We start from the raw sequence: 22,235 nt of genomic DNA, 5'->3' as shown, positions 1-22,235 counted from the left end.
ATTATAAAGTCCTAATGTAAGTAAAATTGCTAATTTTTAGGAATTCTTTTAGACTAAATGCGATAGGGATTGGTCTTAAAAATCTTTTGAGAGATAGGCAGATGTATAAATAGGAGCAGTTTGTAGCTGATGATGTAGATAAGGGCGTGGTTCAAAATTTCTTGTTCCAGGTTCAATAGCAGATGGGCTAGGACTCCCCAGCCTTTCAGTGTGCACTGGGTCAACTAACACCATACCATATCTCAAAACTAGCTCTCCACTTCTGCTCTGTCCCTTCACTCAGTCTTCTGTTGTCTCAGGGCCTGTGGGCACTGTGTCCCTTTCCTGTCTGGTAAAGGTTTTGCTGTTGGCATTGCCGTAGGATCAGTATAAGTTCTCCTCACTTATCTGTCTTCACTGCTCCCTCCCCTCATTTAGGGTGAATAATACAAGGTGAATATAACCATTTGATCTGGCTTGATCTAAGTCAGAGCTCATCCAGGCAGTTGCCTTACTAAATTTAATCAAGGCCCAGAATAAGCAAGAAATATTTTCTTGAGTTCATTTCAAGTTTGATGATGATGGCATTGGCTTTAAGAGTTGGACTCTTATTTCAGAGTCTGGTGCTCCCTTCAAATGAACCAGCACCCAACATGTTGTTGGTAGGCATGCCAAAGTGATAGGGGTTGTGAGACTGTGAGGATGTTTTTGCAGTTGCCAGCGGGTGTGATTTTGCAGTTTGCTCTTTTCTTTCTACGTTGCGGAGGTGCGACCACTCATCCACCAAATAACATTACTATTTTCTTTATGAGAAAGGAATGAGTCAGTTCTGACTGTGCAGATGCTTTCGGCTCTAGTACAGGGGAAAGACAGGTTCATCTCTCAACTTCTCAAGAATGCAGAATACTAGTGGGTACATTAAGACTGGTACATTTTTCCTAAGAGAAAGTAATCTTGGTAAGGAAGTGATAAATAGAAGTCTGTGTTTAGTCACTGCTTTGAGAATAAAGTACCTGTCCCAGAAAGAGAACAGTCTGTGCAGCTCTTGGAAATGGAATAATTTCTTTTGAATAAAGGCTTTGGGTAGATCATAAATAAGAGAGTTATAAATAGTCTCAGGATTTGTATTCGGAACTAGGAGATAGCAAGTCAAAAATCACATTTTAGGTGTATGATTAGAGAAAGACTCACAAGCTCTCAACCATATTCTCGATGCCTATGACAATTACTTGCAGTCGTATCCCCACTGCATTTAAAGGTAATGATGCCAATAGTGAGTTTCTGTTACTTAAATACAATTACTTTTTAAATGTTATGGGTAAATTCAAAGATGGGTGGTGGATTACTGTATTATTAAATTTTTTTTTGATATATTTCTTGATTAGGAACTAATTCAGAATGCAGAAGATGCGGGGGCCACGGAAGTTAAATTTTTATACGATGAAACTCAGTATGGAACGGAGACTCTTTGGTCAAAAGATATGGCACAATATCAGGGTAAGAGTCAATAATTAAGGACAAGTTTCATTTTTTGTGTTAACAGGTGATCAGAATCCTGGTCCTGCACAGGCCCTCCACAAGGCATGTCTCCACTGGGCACCGATATACCTGCCCTCACTCTGACCCTCATATTTACTCACCATGATTAAATGGGTGGCCTGGCCCCTGCTTAATTTCAGTCTGCTCTCCTATACATGGTAATAAGAATAAAATCTGCCTCCAAGTTATTTTTTGGATAAATGAGCTCATTTGTGTGATACTTTTATGTTTGGTGTCACACTGATATTATTATGTGTATACCATAGAGTCATAAAGGTGACAGTGTGAGGAGATCCTAGAAGTGTTTTGCATCAAACCCCTTCCTAAGGTCTATGATTTTTTGTTTCTAGCCTTGACTTTACTTCTTTTTTTAAAAAAAATATTTTAAACAAGATTATTTAACTGAATTTGTGAATAAGTGCTGTTGACCCTGGAAGATTGTAGGGGTAAGGGGTGCCAACCCCCGTGCAGTCAAAAATCTATGTGTAACTTCTGACTCCCCTAAAACTTAACTACCAACAGCCTACTGTTGACCAGAAGCATCTTATCCATAACATAGTTAACCTGTAGTTTGTATACTATATGTATAATATACTATATTCTTACAATATGCTAAACTAGAGGAAAGAAAATGCAAAAAAATCATTAAAGAGAAAGAAAACACATTTATAACACTTATCAAAAAAAATTGTTGTATAATCCATGCAATTCAAACCCGTGTTCAAGGGTTGGCTGTATTTAGAGAGAGTCTCTTCAAAGTATTTTCAGATGAACTGATTTAAAATAAACCTGGACACGTAAAAGTAGGGAGAAATTATCTTTTATAGCTTTATGTAACATGAGGACCCTATACGCTCTTGCATATTTGAGATTGTCCTTCTCTTACGTTCAGATGTCAGTGTTCAGATGTCAGTGTTATATTAGCTGGTATCATCTTAGATCTTAGTTTTGTTTCCCTTTATTGATACTTAGTTATGCAGAAGAGAACTTTTCAGTTCACCTTGTTTTTCTTTTTTATATAATCAGATGACAAAAGGCTCAGTCTGTCAAATTGAAATGCATAGGAATGAGGAGATCGCACACATTTTCACACAATAAGGATTTCAGAGATGTGGTTAATGAAGAGACATAGTGAAGGAAGTGTGGAGAAGTCTTGGACTCCCAGCACCTCCCCCTAGGTCCATTCATGCTGTGTGGGACACAGCTGGGCCTACAGTTAGCAGAGGTAGACTCTGAGTGATGCATGCAGGCCATCTCCTGCACGAAAGGAGCTGTTTTAATCATAAAAAAGTTCATGTTTTTCTCTGATAATTAAATAGCTTGTGACTTTTTCAGGGAGTTCTGTCTCATAAATCTATAAATTCCAGGTTTACTTAAAGTAAGGAGGTTCTGTAAGTACCCACTAGGCTCCCCTGCTAGCAGGTAGTGTTAGTGTGTTTGCCCAGAGATCTGTCATAAGCATTTATACAAGGAGATTTGGCTGGGTTCTTTCTCTCTCCCTATTCCCTTTTAAAAGGAGAAAGTAGATTGCGGGCCTGCTGCTAACCTTTCCTTCCTTCCTACATAACTTTTGTTTGAGAAATTTTTTTTTTTTTTTTATTTATGATAGTCACAGAGAGAGAGAGAGAGAGGCAGAGACATAGGCAGAGGAAGAAGCAGGCTCCATGCACCGGGAGCCCGACGTGGGACTCGATCCCGGGCTTCCAGGATCGCGCCCTGGGCCAAAGGCAGGCACCAAACCGCTGTGCCACCCAGGGATCCCCTTGAGAAAATTTTCTGAAGAGATTTATTTTGTTATTTCACTCTCAGAATCCAGAGGCACCCTTTCAATCAGGGTGGATTAGGATATTTTGGAATTGATCTGCAAGGTGGAGGTGGAGATTCAGTGAGATTCAAGATTAAATCTCCAGGATGAGTATGATTCCAGGATGAGTATAATCAGATAATTCCATGATTAAAATCGTGGACTAAGAACTGGATCATACCTGCTAGATGCAGGAGCCAGTGAAGAGCGAAGCATCTAGCTGACTCGCCCAGTTGTCTGCTGGTTGAGGTGGGCTCGTCGGAGCGCCACCTGGTTCAGACACTGACTAGCCCCTGTGTAAGGCATGCTCCAGAAGCCAGTGTACAGGGCAGTTCCATGATAGTTCCTGGCAGTTCCGGGTGACAGGTGGTTGTCACCTGTCTCCTTCTTGCTAGGAGCTCACTGACGGTGTTGGACGGGAGACAGTTTTGGTGTGTCAGTAAGGCTTGGAGAAGGAGGATGTGAGGAGGAAATTCTTATTTATGTGAAGTACTACTTTGTTTGAATTTGTAAGAACCTGCATCTATTGTTTTGTAATTTGACAAATGTTTTGTAAAAGCAGCTGGGCAGTAAAGGGTTTTCGGGTTGACAGGGGGAAGGAAGGGAGGTCTTCCTTCAGGCGGGTAGCTCTGCTCTGCTCCTGGCAGTGTTAGTGGCGTGTTCCCTGCTGGATTTCTGATTCCCTTCCGTAGCCCTTCCAGTTATGCAGGTTCTCTCCAGATTCTGGTCTCGGTGTTCGGCGTTGTGAGCTTCTGTGGTTCCCATTTCTGTGTCTTCATAGGTATTTTTAGTGGACGTTTGGAGTTGGCAGGACCAGACACTGTTCACCAGATGCCACTCTCGACTGGCTGTCGTTGGCTATCATTGGCTAATAGGATACTTACTGTATTAAGATTCCTGTAGTAATATCTTGCTAATTGTAAGTACTCACCGCGTTAGGTACCACCCATGACTCCAACAGGAACAGGATCTGACCATTCAGGCGTTGACTCTGTGCTAGGTGTTGTGCTTGGCCCTCCTTTGTACTGTGTCATTTGAGCTCCCACATTTCTTCGCAAAGCAATACTGTTCTCCTTACTTTATAGATGAGCAGACGAGGAGACTGAGCCTTCAAGACTTCCGTTTGCCTGAAGTGATGCAGGTGCTAATGGTAGAGCTGGGTCTGAAATCCAGCGTCTGTTTCAGCTACCACATGCTCCTCCTCGGAAAGGCCTCGCAGTCTTGGCGACTCTCCTGTCCATTCTTACACTATTTGACACACAGCACCAGGCCATTTTTGTAAAACAGGCAGGGGCCAGTGTCCCCGTATCTGAGCTCGAATTTATAGGCGAGTGAAGAGAAGCTTCTGGGGGAGCTGGGAGGGCTCTCTCTGTTCATGTGGGTGGGAGTTCCACAGGTTTCTTCACTTTGTAAGAATTCATCGAGCTGTACACTTAGGATCTTTGCACTTCATTGTATGTTTGTTATATTTCAGTAACTCTTTAAAAGAACAGTGTTTTAAATATGAATTATTATAATTGAACGTATTCAAAGAATGTTAGAGATTCTGGAGTTTCAAAAGGGTATTCTAAAAGTATTTTGAATTATCAATTCACGTTTTAAATGCAAATATTTTGAATTTTAATGATGACTTTTTAAAGGAATGCTTTGGAGACAGGGTAGTATTATTCCAAAGTGCTGATTTTAAAATCTGTCACATTAATGATTGTTTTAGTTATACAGGTAATGGCTTGTACAGAAAAAAATCCAGAGGCTGACAAAAACAAGTTGATTATTGTTATTATTAAGGATTATTTTTCTCCATATGAAATAATATATTAATAATGTTTTTTAAAATAGCAAGTCTCCTTAGTACATTTATAGGTTATTCCATTTACAAAAAAATTTAAATATGCCATTTAGGAATAAATTTTGTATAGTAATAGTATACTGTGATTAATTTCCTTGTTTGCTCTGTGGTTTGGATGTCTAAGGATCATAGCATCCTTAATTTTTCCTTTTTGGAGTTTTGGCCAGCAATATATTTTTTTTTTTCTGCTAGCGATTTTTACCATTAAGTTTGTGGGTTTTTTTTATTGTGAAAATTGGAATTATAGTGTAAAATCCGGTAATTCCATTCACTTCTCTTATCTTCTACGGAATAAGCAGTTTTATGTAGGGGAAGCTCTTGAAAGAGGACCGAATGCCATGGCTTACTTCTTCCTGAATACCTGCATGTGTATTTTACTTTTAAAAAATTTTGATTATGTTTCTCTGCATGTGCATTTTAATACCCAGGGCCAGCTCTGTATGTATACAACAATGCAGTTTTCACTCCAGAGGACTGGCATGGCATTCAGGAAATAGCAAGAAGTAGGAAAAAGGACGACCCCCTGAAGGTTGGAAGATTTGGAATTGGATTTAATTCTGTCTATCATATAACAGGTGTAGTATTTGGTTTTTCAGTCATGGTTGTGAAAATTATTTTAACCTGTCTTTTGTAATTTATTTGGTTAACTTTGGAGATGATACTGTTTTAAAAGGCATCTTTTCCAAATTCTCTGGCAGCAGCAAGGAGTATGCCAGTGAAATACCAATGTGTTTTGAGTTTTCTAAAGTTGCCATGGTCAGTATACCAAAGTTTCCTCATGTGATGCTAAAAGTTAATGTCATGATCTGGTGGGCTCAGTGTAATATTATATATTAATCCATTTTATATGAGATTTGAAACGTAGCTCTTGAAATGCCTACACAAATTGTTTCTGCTCTAAAAAATTTTACACTGAATGTCTTTGAGTCAAACTGATTTTCACAGATTTTCTTGTACGTATTTTTAAATACTAGGAGATTAAAGAGAAAGTATAATACTCAGTAGTATTGAATAACAAAGTGAAGATCTTTGATTCTGGTTTCTCATCATTTTCCTCATAAAAATTTTGCTCTTTTTAAACTTTTGAGTATTGTAAAGATTACTTTTAAATCATGCTTGGTTCTAGAAAGAATATGAGGAGTCTGGTTCAGAGTTACATAAGAAGTACTTGAAACTCTTCCTGTAGATATCTCTAAGGTGGCTATTCTTCCAGAGTCAAAGCAACCAGTATTTACCATAGTTTGTGATAAAAAGTTGTTTGTGGAATTGGCACTTGGCTGTGGTTTAGTTTCAAACTCTGCATTTTGAACTTACAAAAGAGAGACTGAGCTAGCTGGCAGAGCTATAGCTATAGCTTGGGTGACCATATAGTTTATTGTTCAAACTGGGACACCCGTCAGAGTGGAAGAGGGTGGGTGGTATCATTCCCTAACAGCTGGCCTGAATTGGGGCTGTCCTTGGCAAGTGGGACATTGAGTCACCCCCACTATAAGGTTGGTTTTAGTAAGCCTATATTTTTATTGCATTTACATTATTATAGTATATTGTATAACACAAATATATTAAATTATGTCACAATTATACATGAACGTTAACGTTGATGTGTTCATCCATTTTCGAGTTACCCCTCAGTTGTGTGACATGTGGAAGTTTTAAAACTTTACAGGGGCACGCTTGTGAGTTGCCTAAACGTGGAGACTGTTGTGCAGGAATGATTTTGTAGTCAGAGTCTAGCTGACTGTGAGCATCTGCATATCTCTGGATTTGTTCCTTGCTTGAGAATGAGCATGTTGATGTCGGACAGTATTAACTGGAGTGCTGTTCTATAATCTGAGGATTTGCAAAGGTCATGCGTTATGCTTTACAACCATCAGGAGTCTCTGACATAATTTCAGTAACGGGAGTGCAGACACGATGTAAAGGGAGTGTAGCCCAGAGTGCCATCCCACCACATTGTTGATCGATTGAGTGGCTGAGTTGGTGGATGTCACATTTCCTACTTAAAATATCTGAAATTTTAGGGGTCCGTGGTTGTGACGGCTCTGCCTTATGTGGATGACCATAAATATTAAAGGTGCTAAAGGTGCATGAAGGTTTGGTGCTAAAGTCAGCATGTGAGGCAAAACCTGTCAAAACTTATAAGGACTTGAAGTCCTTATGAAGGCACCATGGTGAAGAATTTCTCATTTCAGGTTTCTCTGCCTGATACTGACTGATTCAAAAGCGAAATTACTATATTTCATATGCAGAGAATTACATTTCTGAAGCTAAATTTAGTTTGTTATTAGATAAATATGTGTTAAAGTCACTTTATGGTTTATGCTTTTCCACATATGATATCTTGATAGTAGCTATGCATCATAGTTACAGCTGTCCATTAAATTTCAGCATCAATCATGACTGTTGAATTTTTCTTTACAGATGTTCCTTGTATCTTTAGTGGTGATCAGATTGGGATGCTAGATCCTCATCAAACGCTTTTTGGTCCACATGAATCAGGCCAATGTTGGAATCTCAAAGATGACAGCAAAGAAATTAGTGAACTTTCGGACCAGTTTGCGCCATTTATTGGCATTTTTGGAAGCACCAAGGAAACGTTTGTAAATGCCAATTTTCCAGGAACGTTTTTCCGTTTCCCTCTTCGCCTACAGCCTTCCCAGCTTAGTAGTAACCTCTACAATAAGCAGAAGGTTCTTGAGTTGTTTGACTCCTTCAGGGCAGATGCAGACACAGTGCTGCTCTTCCTGAAGAGTGTGCAGGATGTCTCCTTACATGTCCGAGAGGCCGATGGAACTGAGAAACTGGTGTTTAGGGTGACTGCTAGTGAAAATAAGGCCCTGAAACATGAGCGGCCCAATTCTGTAAAGATCCTGGAAACTGCAATAAGTAACTATTGTAAAAAGATTCCAAGCAATAGCATCACCTGTGTCACATATCACATAAACATAGTTTTAGAAGATGAGAGCACTAAGGACGCGCAGAAAACATCGTGGCTGGTCTGTAACAGTGTGGGCGGGCGAGGGATTAGCGGTAAACTTGATTCTCTAGCTGATGAACTGAAGTTTGTCCCAATCATTGGAATAGCCATGTCTTTATCGAGAGATGATGAAGAAAAAGGAGCAACAGCTGATTTCTCAGGAAAAGCCTTCTGTTTTCTGCCCTTGCCGCCAGGTGAGGAGAGCAAAACAGGCCTTCCAGTTCATATCAGTGGGTTCTTTGGCCTGACTGACAATCGCAGAAGCATCAAGTGGCGAGAGCTGGACCAGTGGAGAGACCCTGCAGCCCTGTGGAATGAGTTTCTCGTCATGACTGTTGTCCCTAAAGCCTATGCGACTCTCATCTTAGATTCCATAAAACGTCTGGAGACCGAAAGGAGCTCCGATTTTCCCTTGTCAGTTGACCTCATCTATAAGCTTTGGCCTGATGTGAGCAAGGTCAGGGTGCACTGGCAGCCGGTGTTAGAGCCTCTGTTTAACGAGCTGTTCCAGAACGCAGTCATGTATTCCCTTAGCAACCAGTGGGTCAAGTTGGAGCAGGCTTACTTCTCGGAACTGGATGAAAGTTGGGAGTGCGCGAAAAGTGTGCTCAGCTACCTCCAGAGCTCAGGGAAGCAGATTGTCAAGGTTCCCGCCAACCTCGCTGCTGCGGTCCAGCTTGCTGCCTCCAGTGCCAAACCTGTGAGGAAGGTGACACCCGCCTGGGTGCGGCAGGTTTTGAGGAAGTCTGCACACCTTGGTGGTGCCCAAGACAAGCTTCACCTTCTGGAATTCGTGCTTTCTGACCAGGCCTATAGTGAACTTCTGGGCTTAGAACTGCTGCCTTTACAAAATGGAAATTTTGTGCCCTTCTCCTCATCCGTATCAGATCAAGATGTTATTTATATTACCTCAGAAGACTATCCAAGGTAGAGAGCTCATGCTTCTGCAGTGCTTGTTCCCTTGAGGGCCCCATCCCCCTTCCTCTCTCCCCCTCCCTCCCTCTCCTTTATTGTGAAATCCATTGCTCATCCATGTAGATTTTGTAGTCAGGAAGACTTTTGCAGAAATCCTTTGTTAAACAATGGTAAGGCACATTTTTACATCCTAAAGTGAAAAAGCATTGAAATGTTGGTCAGCCAGAAACTTACTGAACAGGTGTTTCTCTTGGAAATCTCAGTAACAGGACCCTGAAAACAATGGCTATAAAGTACTAAGGATAACGAAGTAAGATGTGTCTATAATGAATTATTTTGATGAAATTTAATGAGAATAGTACATTAATTTAACTGAGGATGTGTATGTCATCTCAGAAAATAAAGGTGATTTTATCTAAGATGTTTAGACTACTTGGACTTGGATATGGTGCATGAGGCCACCATATTTTAAAGTGAAGCCTAAGTAATATTCAATCAAAAAAGTATTATAGTGTGATTTGGTATGCGCATTATAATTCTATGTAAAATAGAACATTTAACTGACTTGAAATTACAAAATTGAATTACTTTACCTTAGAATCGTTAGAAGGTTATAATTGCTGTGTTCCTTTCACTTTTTAGGTCCCTTTTCCCAGGTCTTGAAGGAAGGTTCATTTTGGATAGCTTGAAGCCTCACCTCATCGCTGCTTTAAAGGAAGCTGCCCAAACCCGAGGTATTAGAGTTGTTCAGTTGTTTTTTTAAATAAACCTATTGCTAAAAATATTAAGTTTTTATAAGTTTTCTTTGAAGTTGAGCCAATATGAAATTGCCAAGAGTTTTCCATTCTAGACCTGTAAGTTAGCAATTTCAGTTGGTTCAATCTAACATAATTGTTAGATTTTAAGGCATTTCAGTACTAGATTCTAAAAGAGTCCAAAAGTCAGATATTGTATTTCAGAACCTCTTCTGTCATGGGAGGGTGGTGTACACGTATGGTAATTTCTTACACAACTTTTAATGCTTTCCCATTTCCTTTCTCACATGCACACCTAAGTCTCCCATTTTGTAGCCCGGATAGTAGTAGCACAGATGTTGTTGATTGGGTTGCATAGAGGACGAAGAGGAAAGTTTGATTCCAGGTCAGAAGCTCATGTGTGCGGGGAGCTTTGGTCTTGCACCTGCCAGCTTTGTGTCGCCCGTACCACCCTGTCCTCAGAGTTCTTGTGACCATGCTGGGTCAGCTCCAGGTCTGCACTGCCTCCAGCTGCAGACACATGAAAGGGGACTCTTGAGGTCTTGGCAAAGGATGTCCTTTATTGAGAATTCTTTTTAGGGAGAGACAGAGTGATTTGGGAGAAAAAAATCACCATGGTTCTCAGTTTAATAGTATCTTTCAACTTTTGTGAGCATCCTTGCCCTTATTAAACCATTGCTTGAGCTCTTTCTTTCTAAGTTAGATATTGCCCTGAAAAATTCTGGGTTTGTACCAGTGTTTAAGGTTAGAAAGCACATTTTTTGTGGCATTGTCTTTTATAGCATCTGCTCTTTTCTTCTGAAGGAAAATGACTAAAGGAAAGTTGCTGGTCATTGTACATCTTGACTCATTTAGATAAAAGTGAAAGGAGTTGGGATGGGGGAAGCGAGCTAAGGATGAGCCCAGGTGAGACCAAAGGAAGAGGAATCTGCAGTGCTGTTACCATAAGGATCTGTAAATGTGAGCAAGGAATTGGACGTGGATCTTTCCACTATCCAGATTATTCACTGAATTGGGAATGGTCATCTTCAAAGCCTTTGAGGGAGTCTAAACTTGGATTCCTATAACCCTACTGTTCTTTGCTCCAAAGTTTTAGAAATCCTTATTTTTTAGAATCTGTATTGACAGTCTCTTTTAAAAACTGCACATTGCAATATAATGTACATACAGCAGAGTACATGTCATAAATGTAGGTTCAGTGCACTTAAGATTTTATTTATTCATGAAAGACACAGAGAGACAGAGACACAGGCAGAGGGAAAGCAGGCTCCCTGCAAAGAGGCCAGTGTGGGACCATCCCAGGACCCTGGGATTACGCCCTGAGCTGAAGGTAGACGCTCAATTGCTGAGCCACCCAGGTGCCTTTTTTATAAACCAAATACATGTAGCTCAAAACCCAGAAGATTGCCCACACCCATACTCTGCCTCTCTGGTCCTAACCACTCCCACCGTGATCCTGGAGTCTAGTAGCACAGATTAGCTCAGCTAGTTACTGTGCTTTCTGGAAGGGGAAATCATGCGATATGTGCCGTGTCTGTTTCTCTGACTTCCTCTTATGTTTGTGAGATCCATCCAGAGTAGCTGAGTTATAGATCGTTCTTTCTCATTGTGTGTTATATTACTTTCTTTTGAAGAGAATGTTTTTGTTAATGGCTAGTAGTTTCTCAGGTGGATATGGATTTGGAAATCAGCCCAGTTATTCAAGTTTTTCAGAACCAAATCAGGTGAAAAGGGTATACTGCTTTAACTGGAAACTTTTTAGATACCATGTGGCACAGGGCATGGCCACAACCTGCCTGTTCATCCTTAAGTGGAAGGGAGTACCTGTTGTTATATTTTTGGGGAAGAGTTAAGTTTATACATTTACTGACATAGTTTGACATTTTTGTAAAGTTGTGTCTTTGTACTTTGGGTATCTTTTCTTATCTACTTTGGATTCTGATTTGTTTTTTGGAATTATACCATAAGCACTGTTTTTTCTCTGGTTCTTTGTTAATTTTCTCTGGACTGTTACACTAGATGGGACATGTTGACTGTTTTTGCTTGTCACCCATAATTTATAGCTCGGTTCTCCCAGACATTATCTTCAAGGTCACTTTTCTTTATCTCAGTTAAAGTGTATGCTACCATTCTCATGATTATTAAGTAATCCTAACCTCTGGCCTTTTCAATATTTTATCTGGCCCATAGGTGCCTGCCTCCTGGGCATCTTCCCTATTATTTTTGTACAGTTAGTTCCAGGCAAAAAGTAGTTTTTCATACTAGTTTGTTGCCTTTAACAGTTTTATTGTTTGGGGAGTATTATGATGTAGAGCCTGATGAGGATCCAGTAAGTTAAACCCTTGCTTTGTTTTTCTGAGAGCTGAGTTGGTAAAGAGATGCCCTGAGAGGAGTCCAGCAGATAAACGTCACAGATCACCTCTGACGTCCTGATAATTCTGGTAGTGGAGATCATGGCTGGGGACAGGTGGCTTGCTTCTGCCCTTGATCCAGAATCATCCAGATCAGCTCACTGGTCTATGCACAGGCCGCGTGGAAGACTCCAGGCTGTCCTACAGGGGTCCTGCCCTGCACAGCGCAGTGTGGGGGAGAAACCCCCCCCCCCCAAGGCTTCCTAGAAACGTGCAGATTCTTTTTCTGAAGTTACCAGTCAGATCAGTCATTCCACTGTCGGATGGCGTGGGGCAAATGGAAGGGATGAGTGAGTGTTGGAGGGGAGAGGCCGTGTCATTTTTATAGAGCTCCCTTCATGTGGTGGGGAGCATCTCACATGTACAACATTTGAGTTTGTATTTAGTATTTTAATTTTTTACCCTATATAATGATTATGTGGCTGTTTTGCTGACATACAGCACTGTGGACTTCTGTTTATTCACTATCAGTAACAAGCAGTTGCCTGGTTTTGAAAGTGCTGTTGCATGGAATTGTAACATGAGGTATTTTTTCTCTGCCGTGGGTGCTTCTCTGACTCCAGAGCTCTGATAGAATCTGTCTCATTTGATAGTGGTACTTGTATCACATTTAGAGTCCTGAGCTAAATATTGAGTAACTGCTTTTGCTTTCACCGTTTGCCTCTACTGCCCCTTTGCTGTTAGCATGAAACATGTTTCTGTGTATCCTTTTTTTGGGGAAAACACAACAGACTTGACTTTGATTACCTTTCTTGTATTCTGTCCTGGTCCATGGTCCAGCTTCTAGAAAGAATAGGATATGCCTACAGTCTGTACCTCCTCCTCATCTGTTAGCACAGCAGATGAGCCTTTGCTTCTGCTAGATTTCCAATAAAATTGCCAGGCTGAGGTCACCAGTTAATGACTTTTTTATTGTTAAATCCAGTGGACTTATGTGGTTGCTTTTACCTAATCTCCGTGAAGCTTAGAGGATGCTGCTCATGTCCTTTCTGAGCTCCTTGGCTTCATGACACCATTCTCTTTTAGTGTCTTTATGCTTCTTTGCCTGCTTCATGGAGTTATTTGTGAATCCCTACTCCTGAATTTACCCCTTGAATATGGACTAGTGTGGGAGCTCTTAGCTCTTCCATTTCACTCTCACTCTGTCTCCCCACGCAGCCCACACCCCTGCCACCATACCTGAGGAAGGACTGCCACATCTCCAGTTGCCACCCCAGTGATGAGAGGGGCAGTGTGGTATAGTGGTTACATGCCTGGGCTCACACCCGATTCCTCCACTGTATGACTTTGGATAATTAGCCAACCTCTCTGAGCCCTGTTTTCTAATCAGTAACATGGTAATATAATAACCTCCTTCATGAGAGTCTAGCTGAGGCCCTCAAGATTTAATGACATCAAATGCAAGATTGCTTTATTACAAAGTTAATGAAATGAGATACGAGATGAATCAAGGATGGCAGGCAGTCACAACTTTCTAATTGAGTTTGGTCCAGTTTTGCAGTATTGCAGTAGGGCAGATCATTGGAAGGTGTTGTCGTGGTACATTACTCATCCTGGTCATTACTTGGGCAATTGCGTGGTACAGATGTCATATAAGGGTACTGATGAAGTGGCTGCTGTTATCATTTTGCACTTGGAGCTCTATGAGTATCTCAGAATCAACATTTTCCTGACTTGAGTCCTTGTCCTATCCTGAAATCTCTTTGCCCTGCTTCCTGGCTCTCTCTTCTTTGGCTGTCACCATTGTAGCATAGGTCCCTCCTCACAGATTCCTCACCCTTCACTGGGTCATGTCCCTCCCCTACTCAGCATTCCCAGTGGACGCGGATTCTTTCAGGATGGACCTAGTATTGTTTGTGTTGGCAACAGGGCTTTCCCTGATTGTAAACTTGCCATCTCGTTGGCTTTGGTTCATTAACTGTCCCCCTCCTAAGCACTTGTAGTTGGATGAACTTACCACTCCATTTGTCTCCTGAGAGCAAAGACACTTGTCACCACTACATAGTGCAGGGACTGCTTTAAGGTGGATGCTTGGTGATTGTCTTTACCTGAAGGAAAGTTTTCTCACATCTGTATTTTTGTATGTGGTGTTCCCTTAGCTTAGAACACTCTCTCCACCCTCCTCTTTGCCACTATGACTTGTGTTCATCCTTGACTCTTCAGCCCACACGTGTCCTCTAAGAAGCTGCCTTTCATGTGGGCTGCCCTACGCCCACCCTGGCCTTGCACCTCTGCGGTAGATGTCTCTCCTGGGCTCAGGGAGCTTGGTACATAGTCCATTTAGTCCTCTCTGGTTGATCAGGATCATAATTTTATTGGGCTAGACTGTAAAATCCTTGAGAGCAGGGACCATCCCTTATTTTGTTTTTGTATTTCCAGTGCCTGCTTGACAAGTCTGGTTGGACATGTTCATGCTTCCACATGCTGGGCTTTGGATGTTGTTGCGGGGGACAGGGGCGCAAAGATGAAAAGGCAATTAAATCCCTGGGATTGTGCCTGTGATTTACTCTTTCCTTTCCAGATGAGTATCTTCTGTCCTCTTACTTGCTTTTCATAATTGTGAGATAATTGAGTGTATGTTGTCATCGTCATTTGAGTTATTTGTTAAGTTACTTGAGTAAATGCTTAACTATCAGAATTTGGAGAAGAGTTAGAAGAGCAGGTAGATGGGTTTTGGAGGAAATAAATAGAAAAAAAAAGCTAAATCAGACAAATGGTAAGAGTGCCTGCTAGGTTAGGTTAGCACCAAGATCCTATTTATATTCAAAATATTTTTTGTATTTACTTATTACATATGGTGTCACAGCTTGCTCTGTTTCATGATCAAGACTCCCAGTAAACATTTGTTGAGGTTCCCCTGTGTATACCAGGCATCCTCCTGGGTGGAGACAATGTGATGAAGAATAAAAGTGGAAGGAACTCACAGTCCAGTGGGGACAGCAATGTGAATAATACCTCCATTTAGTGGGATGGCTCCTGTGTCAGATGCTGGGAAGAGAGTCAGTATGAAGAGGGGTGGCAGGTTGAGGGACCTCACAGAGGAACTGGCCCAGCTTCTGTCTGAGACATTTAGGGGAAAGACCGCAAACATCACATCTGGAGAGACAGCTTGTATGCCTTGTCCACGTTGACGCTACTTTGTGAGGATTTACAGTACTAATTGCAGAGACAATCTCATAGAAGTGTGCAGAAATATTCAGCAGAAGTAGCAATGTCAGGTGCCAACCTCAGGCATATAGATTAGCAACATCCCAGAGATTTGGAGGCAGGATTTGTACCATGAGAATGTTCTGGGTTACTACACTCACAGCTCACTGTCAGGCAGAAGGGCCCTGTTTTAAGAAGTCTCCCAGCCCCCCTCCCTGCAGGTGGCCAGCATGTCTCACCTTGAATATGGGAGTAACCTTGAAAGTCTCCCCACACCCATTCTTGCTTCTCTAGTTAATAGAGTGATAGTATGGTTACGATTATCTTTCTAAAATACGTTCTCACTTCTTACCTGAAAATCTGGCAAAGGCTTCCCCTTTTTCCTTGGAACAAAGACCAAAATCCTAAACATTTCATATGAGGCCCTTCATTATGTGGCTCCATTTTCTGGATGTTATAAAGATGTCTGGTACATGGAAAGGGTATATCAGTGTTTGATATTATTGTGATTATTATAAATATTCTCTCTTATTGTCTCCATTGATCTTTCTCATATTTGGGGGACAGGCTGTTCTTTTCCTCCCTTAGGTGTGGTGTACATGGTTTCCTCTACCCCCTCCCCCAGTCTTGCTCCCTCAGGCTCGGCTGTCTCATTCATGGCCAGTGTGTCCTTGTGGCACACTATGCTCCTTGTAGCATTTGTACCATACCCGTATACCTGTTTAATCATTTATAATAATTTATCTAATACCCATCTTGCCTGTTAGAATATGAGACATAGTCTAAGGTCATGTGTCTTGTTTATTTCTCTGTCTCTAGTGCTCAGTCAATACTGACTGACAAAATGCCTCTAAAGTAATTGGAAGAATGTTCAGATTAGAAGAGCTTAAATTCCTTTGGTAAGAGCATGGTCTCTGTGTTAGCTGCCAAGTGTAGCCTAAGTTACCCAAATTCATAAATGTTCACAGAGCCGTGGACATGTACTTGAGCCAAGAAATGGCTTGCTTTGGGCAGAGGGAGGTGTTCGATGGCCATGGAGAATTCTTTGAAGTTTGAACTTATTGGTGGTTACCATAAGCAAACTGTGGAAATATATGATAAAACCTCCCTTTTTTTAAAATCATAGAGTCAAAATTATATTTACTTTATGGAGATAACTCCAAAAATTATATACTTACTTTATAGAGGTACTCCCAATTTATGGAGTGATTTACCTTGTAAATTAGATGTCTTCTCTTTCTTAGTTATTTTTTAAGAGGGGGAGGGATGAAGAGAGGGAGAGAGAAAATCTCAAGCAGGCTCCACACCCAGAATGGGGCCTGAGGTGGGGCTCAATCTCATGACCCTGAGAGCGTGACCTGAGCCAAAATCCAGAGTTGGATTTACCTAGCCACCCAGGTGCCCCTTCCCTTTCTTAATTCTTATCTGAAATATCCAAATATCACATGATACTCCTCTGTACATAAAGCACATTGGGAGCTTATTAAATGACTTTATTTATGCTATGGAAATGTAATTTATCCATACAAGTTCATATTCCTTTCTTCTTTGCTTTCTTTTTGAATGAAGATTTCCCACCCTTTATATAGTTGAATTTAGTGTGCATTGAAATACATTTAAAGTCTTAAATGTATATTTTGCTTTATTTGGAGTTCTGTTTATGGCTTTTCTTTTACGTCATGTGTAAGATTCCATAGACAGTGTTATCTTAAGATGTAGAATGATTTCTGTAGCCATCATGTGAAATTGTGACAATTCTGGCTTTTTCTAAGATTGGATTTAATTATATTCTAGCACAACAACTTCTCTGGGGATATTCAGGTATGGTAACTGACTAAATGTTGTGTTTATTTGTAGCCTGATGTTTTTGTTCATTTGATTCTTTGAATCCTGTTTTTTTATTTACCAAAGTACCTAGAAATTATGTTACCAATTTTTTTTTTCTGGTGCTGATAACTATTAAAGGAGAGAGGAAACTATACCAATATAGGTATGTAGGTCGTGGTTGTACATACCACAATAAAACCATATTTAAGTGACTTGGAAACATTCATTTCATAAAACATTTGGTCTCAACTGAAAGAATTATGCTGAAATTTGTATTTTAAGCTGCGGGTTTTAATGGGAAAGTGTGAATGAATGCACCTCTCTTATAAGATACACATAAATATCGAGATTAGAAAGTATAGAGGGGAACCAGTTCTAGGATCTGTGGCCCTGAAGGGAGGAAGTCCTGTGGTATCCATAGTGGCATTGGGCTGACGTGGTGAAGTTGGGAATGGCAACACAGCCCACTCCTTGGCCCGTTGAGGAGAGTGAGGTGGCTAACACAGCCTTCATTAGGAAAAATAGGCTGATTGTACTTACAGTGTCTGCTGTGTCCTTCTATGGATTTCTTTTTAATAAAAATTTTGACTCAGCTGGTATTATTTTCCCCTAGTTCATGTTTCACTTGGAAAATTAGAGGATGCAAGATTTGCTTTACAGAAATTGTTTTTGTGGTAAATATTATTTTTGGAGTCAATCAGCTTTGAAGTAAACTGTACCTATATCAAATTAGTCGAGAAACCAAGTCATTGCTATATTGATGATTCCTATTAATATTAAATTTGGTTTCCAGCTTGTCCACAGCTACTCTTACTGTATATTTTTAAACCTTAGTATAGCTTATACTTCTAAGGTATAATCAAAGAGGGAAACAAAATAGTAGTAGAAGTAGGCTGCGTAGTTGTCGTATGCCCTGGGGGTGCTGTGGGTAATGGCAGTGACCTCTCCATTTGTTGTGGCCTCCCTGCTTCTAGATGAACACTAGGGACAGTAGGAAGACAGAATGCCGCTGTGGACTTCTTGAGAAGAAATTTGGTCACCAGTGGATTTTTGAACCACATTGGCAGGCTCCACGTTAGAGTGGATATTTCTGCTGGATGCCCACAGAACTTGCAGTGCTGCCGCTAGACCTGCCCAGTGCCAAATGGAGTGCTTGGAGGGCAGACGCGCACTTTCCTGGCTTCTCTTGGTTCCTTTCCTTTCCCATCTTTCTTTCTGTTGCTTGGAAGATTTGACTCATCTGTAGCTTACCATTGAATGGACTTTCACCCTGTCACCCAAGTATTTAGAGAGAAATTTGATATCTCTACCTATTAGAGTGTTGTCAGACCTCATCACCCATTGAAGCTGCCACTGCTCCTTTCTGTACAAGAAAAATGTAAAGAACTGTTGCTGTACTTATGGCTTCAGATGCCCAGAGTCAGCTGGCCATGACTCTGGAGGAGTCTGGTCAAGTGTAATGAGCCCCCCGTCAGTGAAATTCAAGACTGAGATTTCTTGGTTAAGTAAATGTTGATGTAGTCTATAATATCCTATCTTCATCTGTGTCAAAAATCAATCTCAAAGTTAGTACTGAACATAAACTTGAGAATAAAATACAAGCAAAAAATACAGCATAGTTTTGAAGAGTGATTCAGTGTGTTGATGTCATTGTTTTGAAAAGATAGCAAAAACTACTCTTAGAAGAGTTATTTCTAAAAACAAAAGAAAAAAGAAGAGTTATTTCTGAAATAACTTATTATCTCTTATTATGTTTAGTAATAGTTTAGCTAAAACATTTCTCTCCAGGAACACTTCCGATACTGTAGAGTTGACCTCTTTTGATGGTGTTGATGATTTTCAAGGCAAGACCAACAAAAACACAGTCCTTTATTAAAATGCTACAAAAATTATTTTCCAATACTGTTAGAGGTGCTTTACCATATCAATGGCTTTCTAACCTAAGATGTGAAGATTTTTTTTCTGTGTTAACATTTATACTTTAGGGTGAAAAGCTATAAAGGCTTAAATACAAACTAAATAGACATCAGGACTTCAGATTGAATCCATCTAAGTACTTTAGAATTATGTCGTAATTTCATTTTCTCTCTCCTTTATTTTCTCTTATGTTTTTTCAGTTGAGCATGACTAGTGTATTAGTTGCATGTTATATGTGGTGTGGGTGTTTTCTTGTTTTCTTGGCATTTTATTTATACATTAATATTAGATAATTTTCCTGAAGGTGGGTATATGTTTTTTAGGATACTAGACAGGATTATCTACAAAATGCACGTCATGTGGCAATTATTAACATAGAGAACAGTGTGGTGCACATTTAATGTTTTTATTTTTGTTTTCAGAGTGTTCAGATTTTTAATTTCTAACTCTATTTTGTCTCTTTGGTATAATACCCTTGCCTTACTTATGATTTAGATATTCTATTAATTCCAATTCAATAAACATTTTTATGGAACATTGTTAAAACTTAATTATAATAAATTATATTTTAATGGAACTCCTAGGTCAAAGAGACTATACTAGTTAGACTACCGACAAGATTTTACGATTTCTTAAATGTTACTACTTGATTTACCCTAAACCACACACGTAGAAACTTAAGATATTCAGAATTTGGGTATTGACATCTTTCAAAAGTTGTAAAATTTTGCCCTTAAGTTTCTGTAGCAGTAATTTAAAAATGTATTATTGTAGCATGAAAGATCAATTTTCTTGGTAGAAGGTAAAGTCATCTTTCTGATGCATAAGACTATGGAATAAGGGTGTCCTTTCTTGTTTAAAAAATAGTGATGTGCAAAAGTTTCAAGGAGCTTGAAGTGTGCCTTCTTTTATATATTTTTTAAATTAGTCTTTTAAGAGTCTAGAAATTCTGTGTACATAGGAAAGAAATTGTTAGTTTTCTTCAAATTCAATAAGATTGAATCCAATGTTATTGAATTTGAGATGCTTTTTATTTCTCTATATAGACTAACACATACCTATTGGTATATGGTGTCATTGAAGAATCTTTTCCTATTGGTATTTTTAAAATACTTTGAAACACAAATGGCACTTAGAAATAATATTATTTTTTGTAGCAGTAGTTAAAAGTTAGCAAAAATCTTTTTCCCTAGACAAAATCTTCTAGTCTCCTCATTTATAAAACATCTAGAAGTGGAGCGGCTTGGTGGGACAAGCCCTGCCTTCTCAGAAGTGCCCAGGTGCTCCCATTCCTTGTCTCTGAGGCATTTCTGCAAAATCCCAGGGCTCTGAAGAGCACATGTTAATAAATAAGGAATAAGGAGCTAGGTAAAAGCTACTTTGGAAAAGTTGTGAATATGGTCCATACTTGGGCATGTAAATGGAACAGTTTTGGGACTTCATTCCCCATCCTTTTTCCAGAGAATTCAGGCCCCACAAAGATTAAGTGACGCTTACCTTACATATCTTGTTAGTGGGTGAAAGTTGGTAAGTTTCCTTGCTGCCTCAGCTTCAGAGAGTTTTGGTCATCAGAGATTGGGACTCTAGTCTTATGCTCCTCTCTTCATCCTATGTCGCTATGTTTCCATCCTGGAAATACGAAGAAAGGAAGTTCATATTGGGTTTTGTTGATGCATTCCTTACCCTTAAATAGAATGGCACTTATTTAAGCTTTATCCACATTTTCTTTGGTGCTTTTTTATTTGTGGACAAATGGCCACTAAAAATTCCTTCCCATGTTGATGCCATTTGTAGAATATCAGAGGATAATTTTTAAAATAAACGTAAATGCATTTTATATATTTATTTAAAATAAGCTCTTTCCAAAGAGAATTATTTCTCCCATAGGTCATTATAAATATAGATGAATATGTAGATTCTCTGTCGTTACTTAAAAATTACTTAGCCAAGGTATGGTGAATGTTTTCATTTTTACAGTGTACTTAAACCTTCTAAAAATGGTTTGGTAGTACTACTTAATCTGCAAGAATAGAAAGCTAAGTTACAGTACAGTTATATGTATTTATAACATTTCTGTATATGATTTACAGGAAGACCATGTACTCAGCTGCAGCTTCTAAATCCAGAACGATTTGCACGTCTTATCAAAGAAGTAATGAATACATTCTGGCCTGGCAGAGAGTTGATTGTTCAGTGGTACCCATTTGATGAAGACAAAAATCACCCATCTGTTTCATGGCTTAAGATGGTTTGGAAGAATCTCTATATACATTTTTCAGAGGATTTGACTTTATTTGATGAGATGCCACTTATCCCCAGAACTACACTAGAAGGTCAGACGTGTGTGGAGCTCATTAGACTCAGGATTCCATCATTAGTCGTTTTAGATGATGAATCTGAAGCACAGCTTCCTGAATTTTTAGCAGACATTGTACAAAAGCTTGGAGGAATTGTCCTTAAAAAATTAGATGCCTCCATACAGCATCCACTTATTAAAAAATACATTCATTCACCATTACCAAGTGCTGTTCTGCAGATAATGGAGAAGATGCCACTGCAGAAATTGTGCAATCAGATAGCTTCGCTACTTCCCACACACAAAGATGCCCTGAGGAAGTTTTTAGCTAGTTTAACTGATAGCAGTGAAAAGGAGAAAAGAATAATTCAGGAATTGCCAATATTCAAGCGAATTAACCATTTATCTGATCAGGGCATTTCCTCTTACACGAAACTAAAAGGTTGTAAGGTCTTGCACCATACTGCCAAACTTGCTCCAGATCTGCGACTCTCTATTTCAGTAATAGATAGTAGTGATGAAGCTACTATTCGCTTGGCAAACATGTTGAAAATAGAGAAGTTAAAGACCACTCATTGCATAAAGCTCATTTTAAGAGATATTGAAAATGCATTCTATTCACATGATGAGGTAACACACCTTATGTTATGGATCCTTGAGAATCTGTCCTCTCTTAAAAATGAGAATCCAAATGTGCTGGACTGGTTAATGCCATTAAAATTCATTCAGATATCACAGGAACAGATGGTGTCAGCTGGTGAACTTTTTGATCCTGATATAGAAGTATTAAAGGACCTTTTTTACAGTGAAGAGGAAACT

General features: G+C 39.7%; 1 protein-coding gene across 1 annotated transcript in view; it reads left to right on the top strand.

The window, feature by feature from the left end:
• SACS (sacsin molecular chaperone) overlaps positions 1-22,235 on the top strand; it is a 78,155-nt gene that overhangs the window by 44,041 nt on the left and 11,879 nt on the right. The window contains 5 exon segments of the mRNA XM_055317250.1: positions 1,365-1,476; positions 5,600-5,746; positions 7,593-9,075; positions 9,706-9,797; positions 21,211-22,233. Of these exon segments, the coding sequence (XP_055173225.1) occupies positions 1,365-1,476; positions 5,600-5,746; positions 7,593-9,075; positions 9,706-9,797; positions 21,211-22,233 (2,857 nt within the window).

This window comes from Nyctereutes procyonoides, unplaced genomic scaffold (assembly GCF_905146905.1).
Source record: "Nyctereutes procyonoides isolate TBG_1078 unplaced genomic scaffold, NYPRO_anot_genome, whole genome shotgun sequence".
Lineage (NCBI taxonomy): Eukaryota > Metazoa > Chordata > Mammalia > Carnivora > Canidae > Nyctereutes > Nyctereutes procyonoides.
The sequence above is the reverse complement of the archived record's forward strand: the minus strand, read 5'-3'. Positions and strand labels throughout refer to the sequence as shown.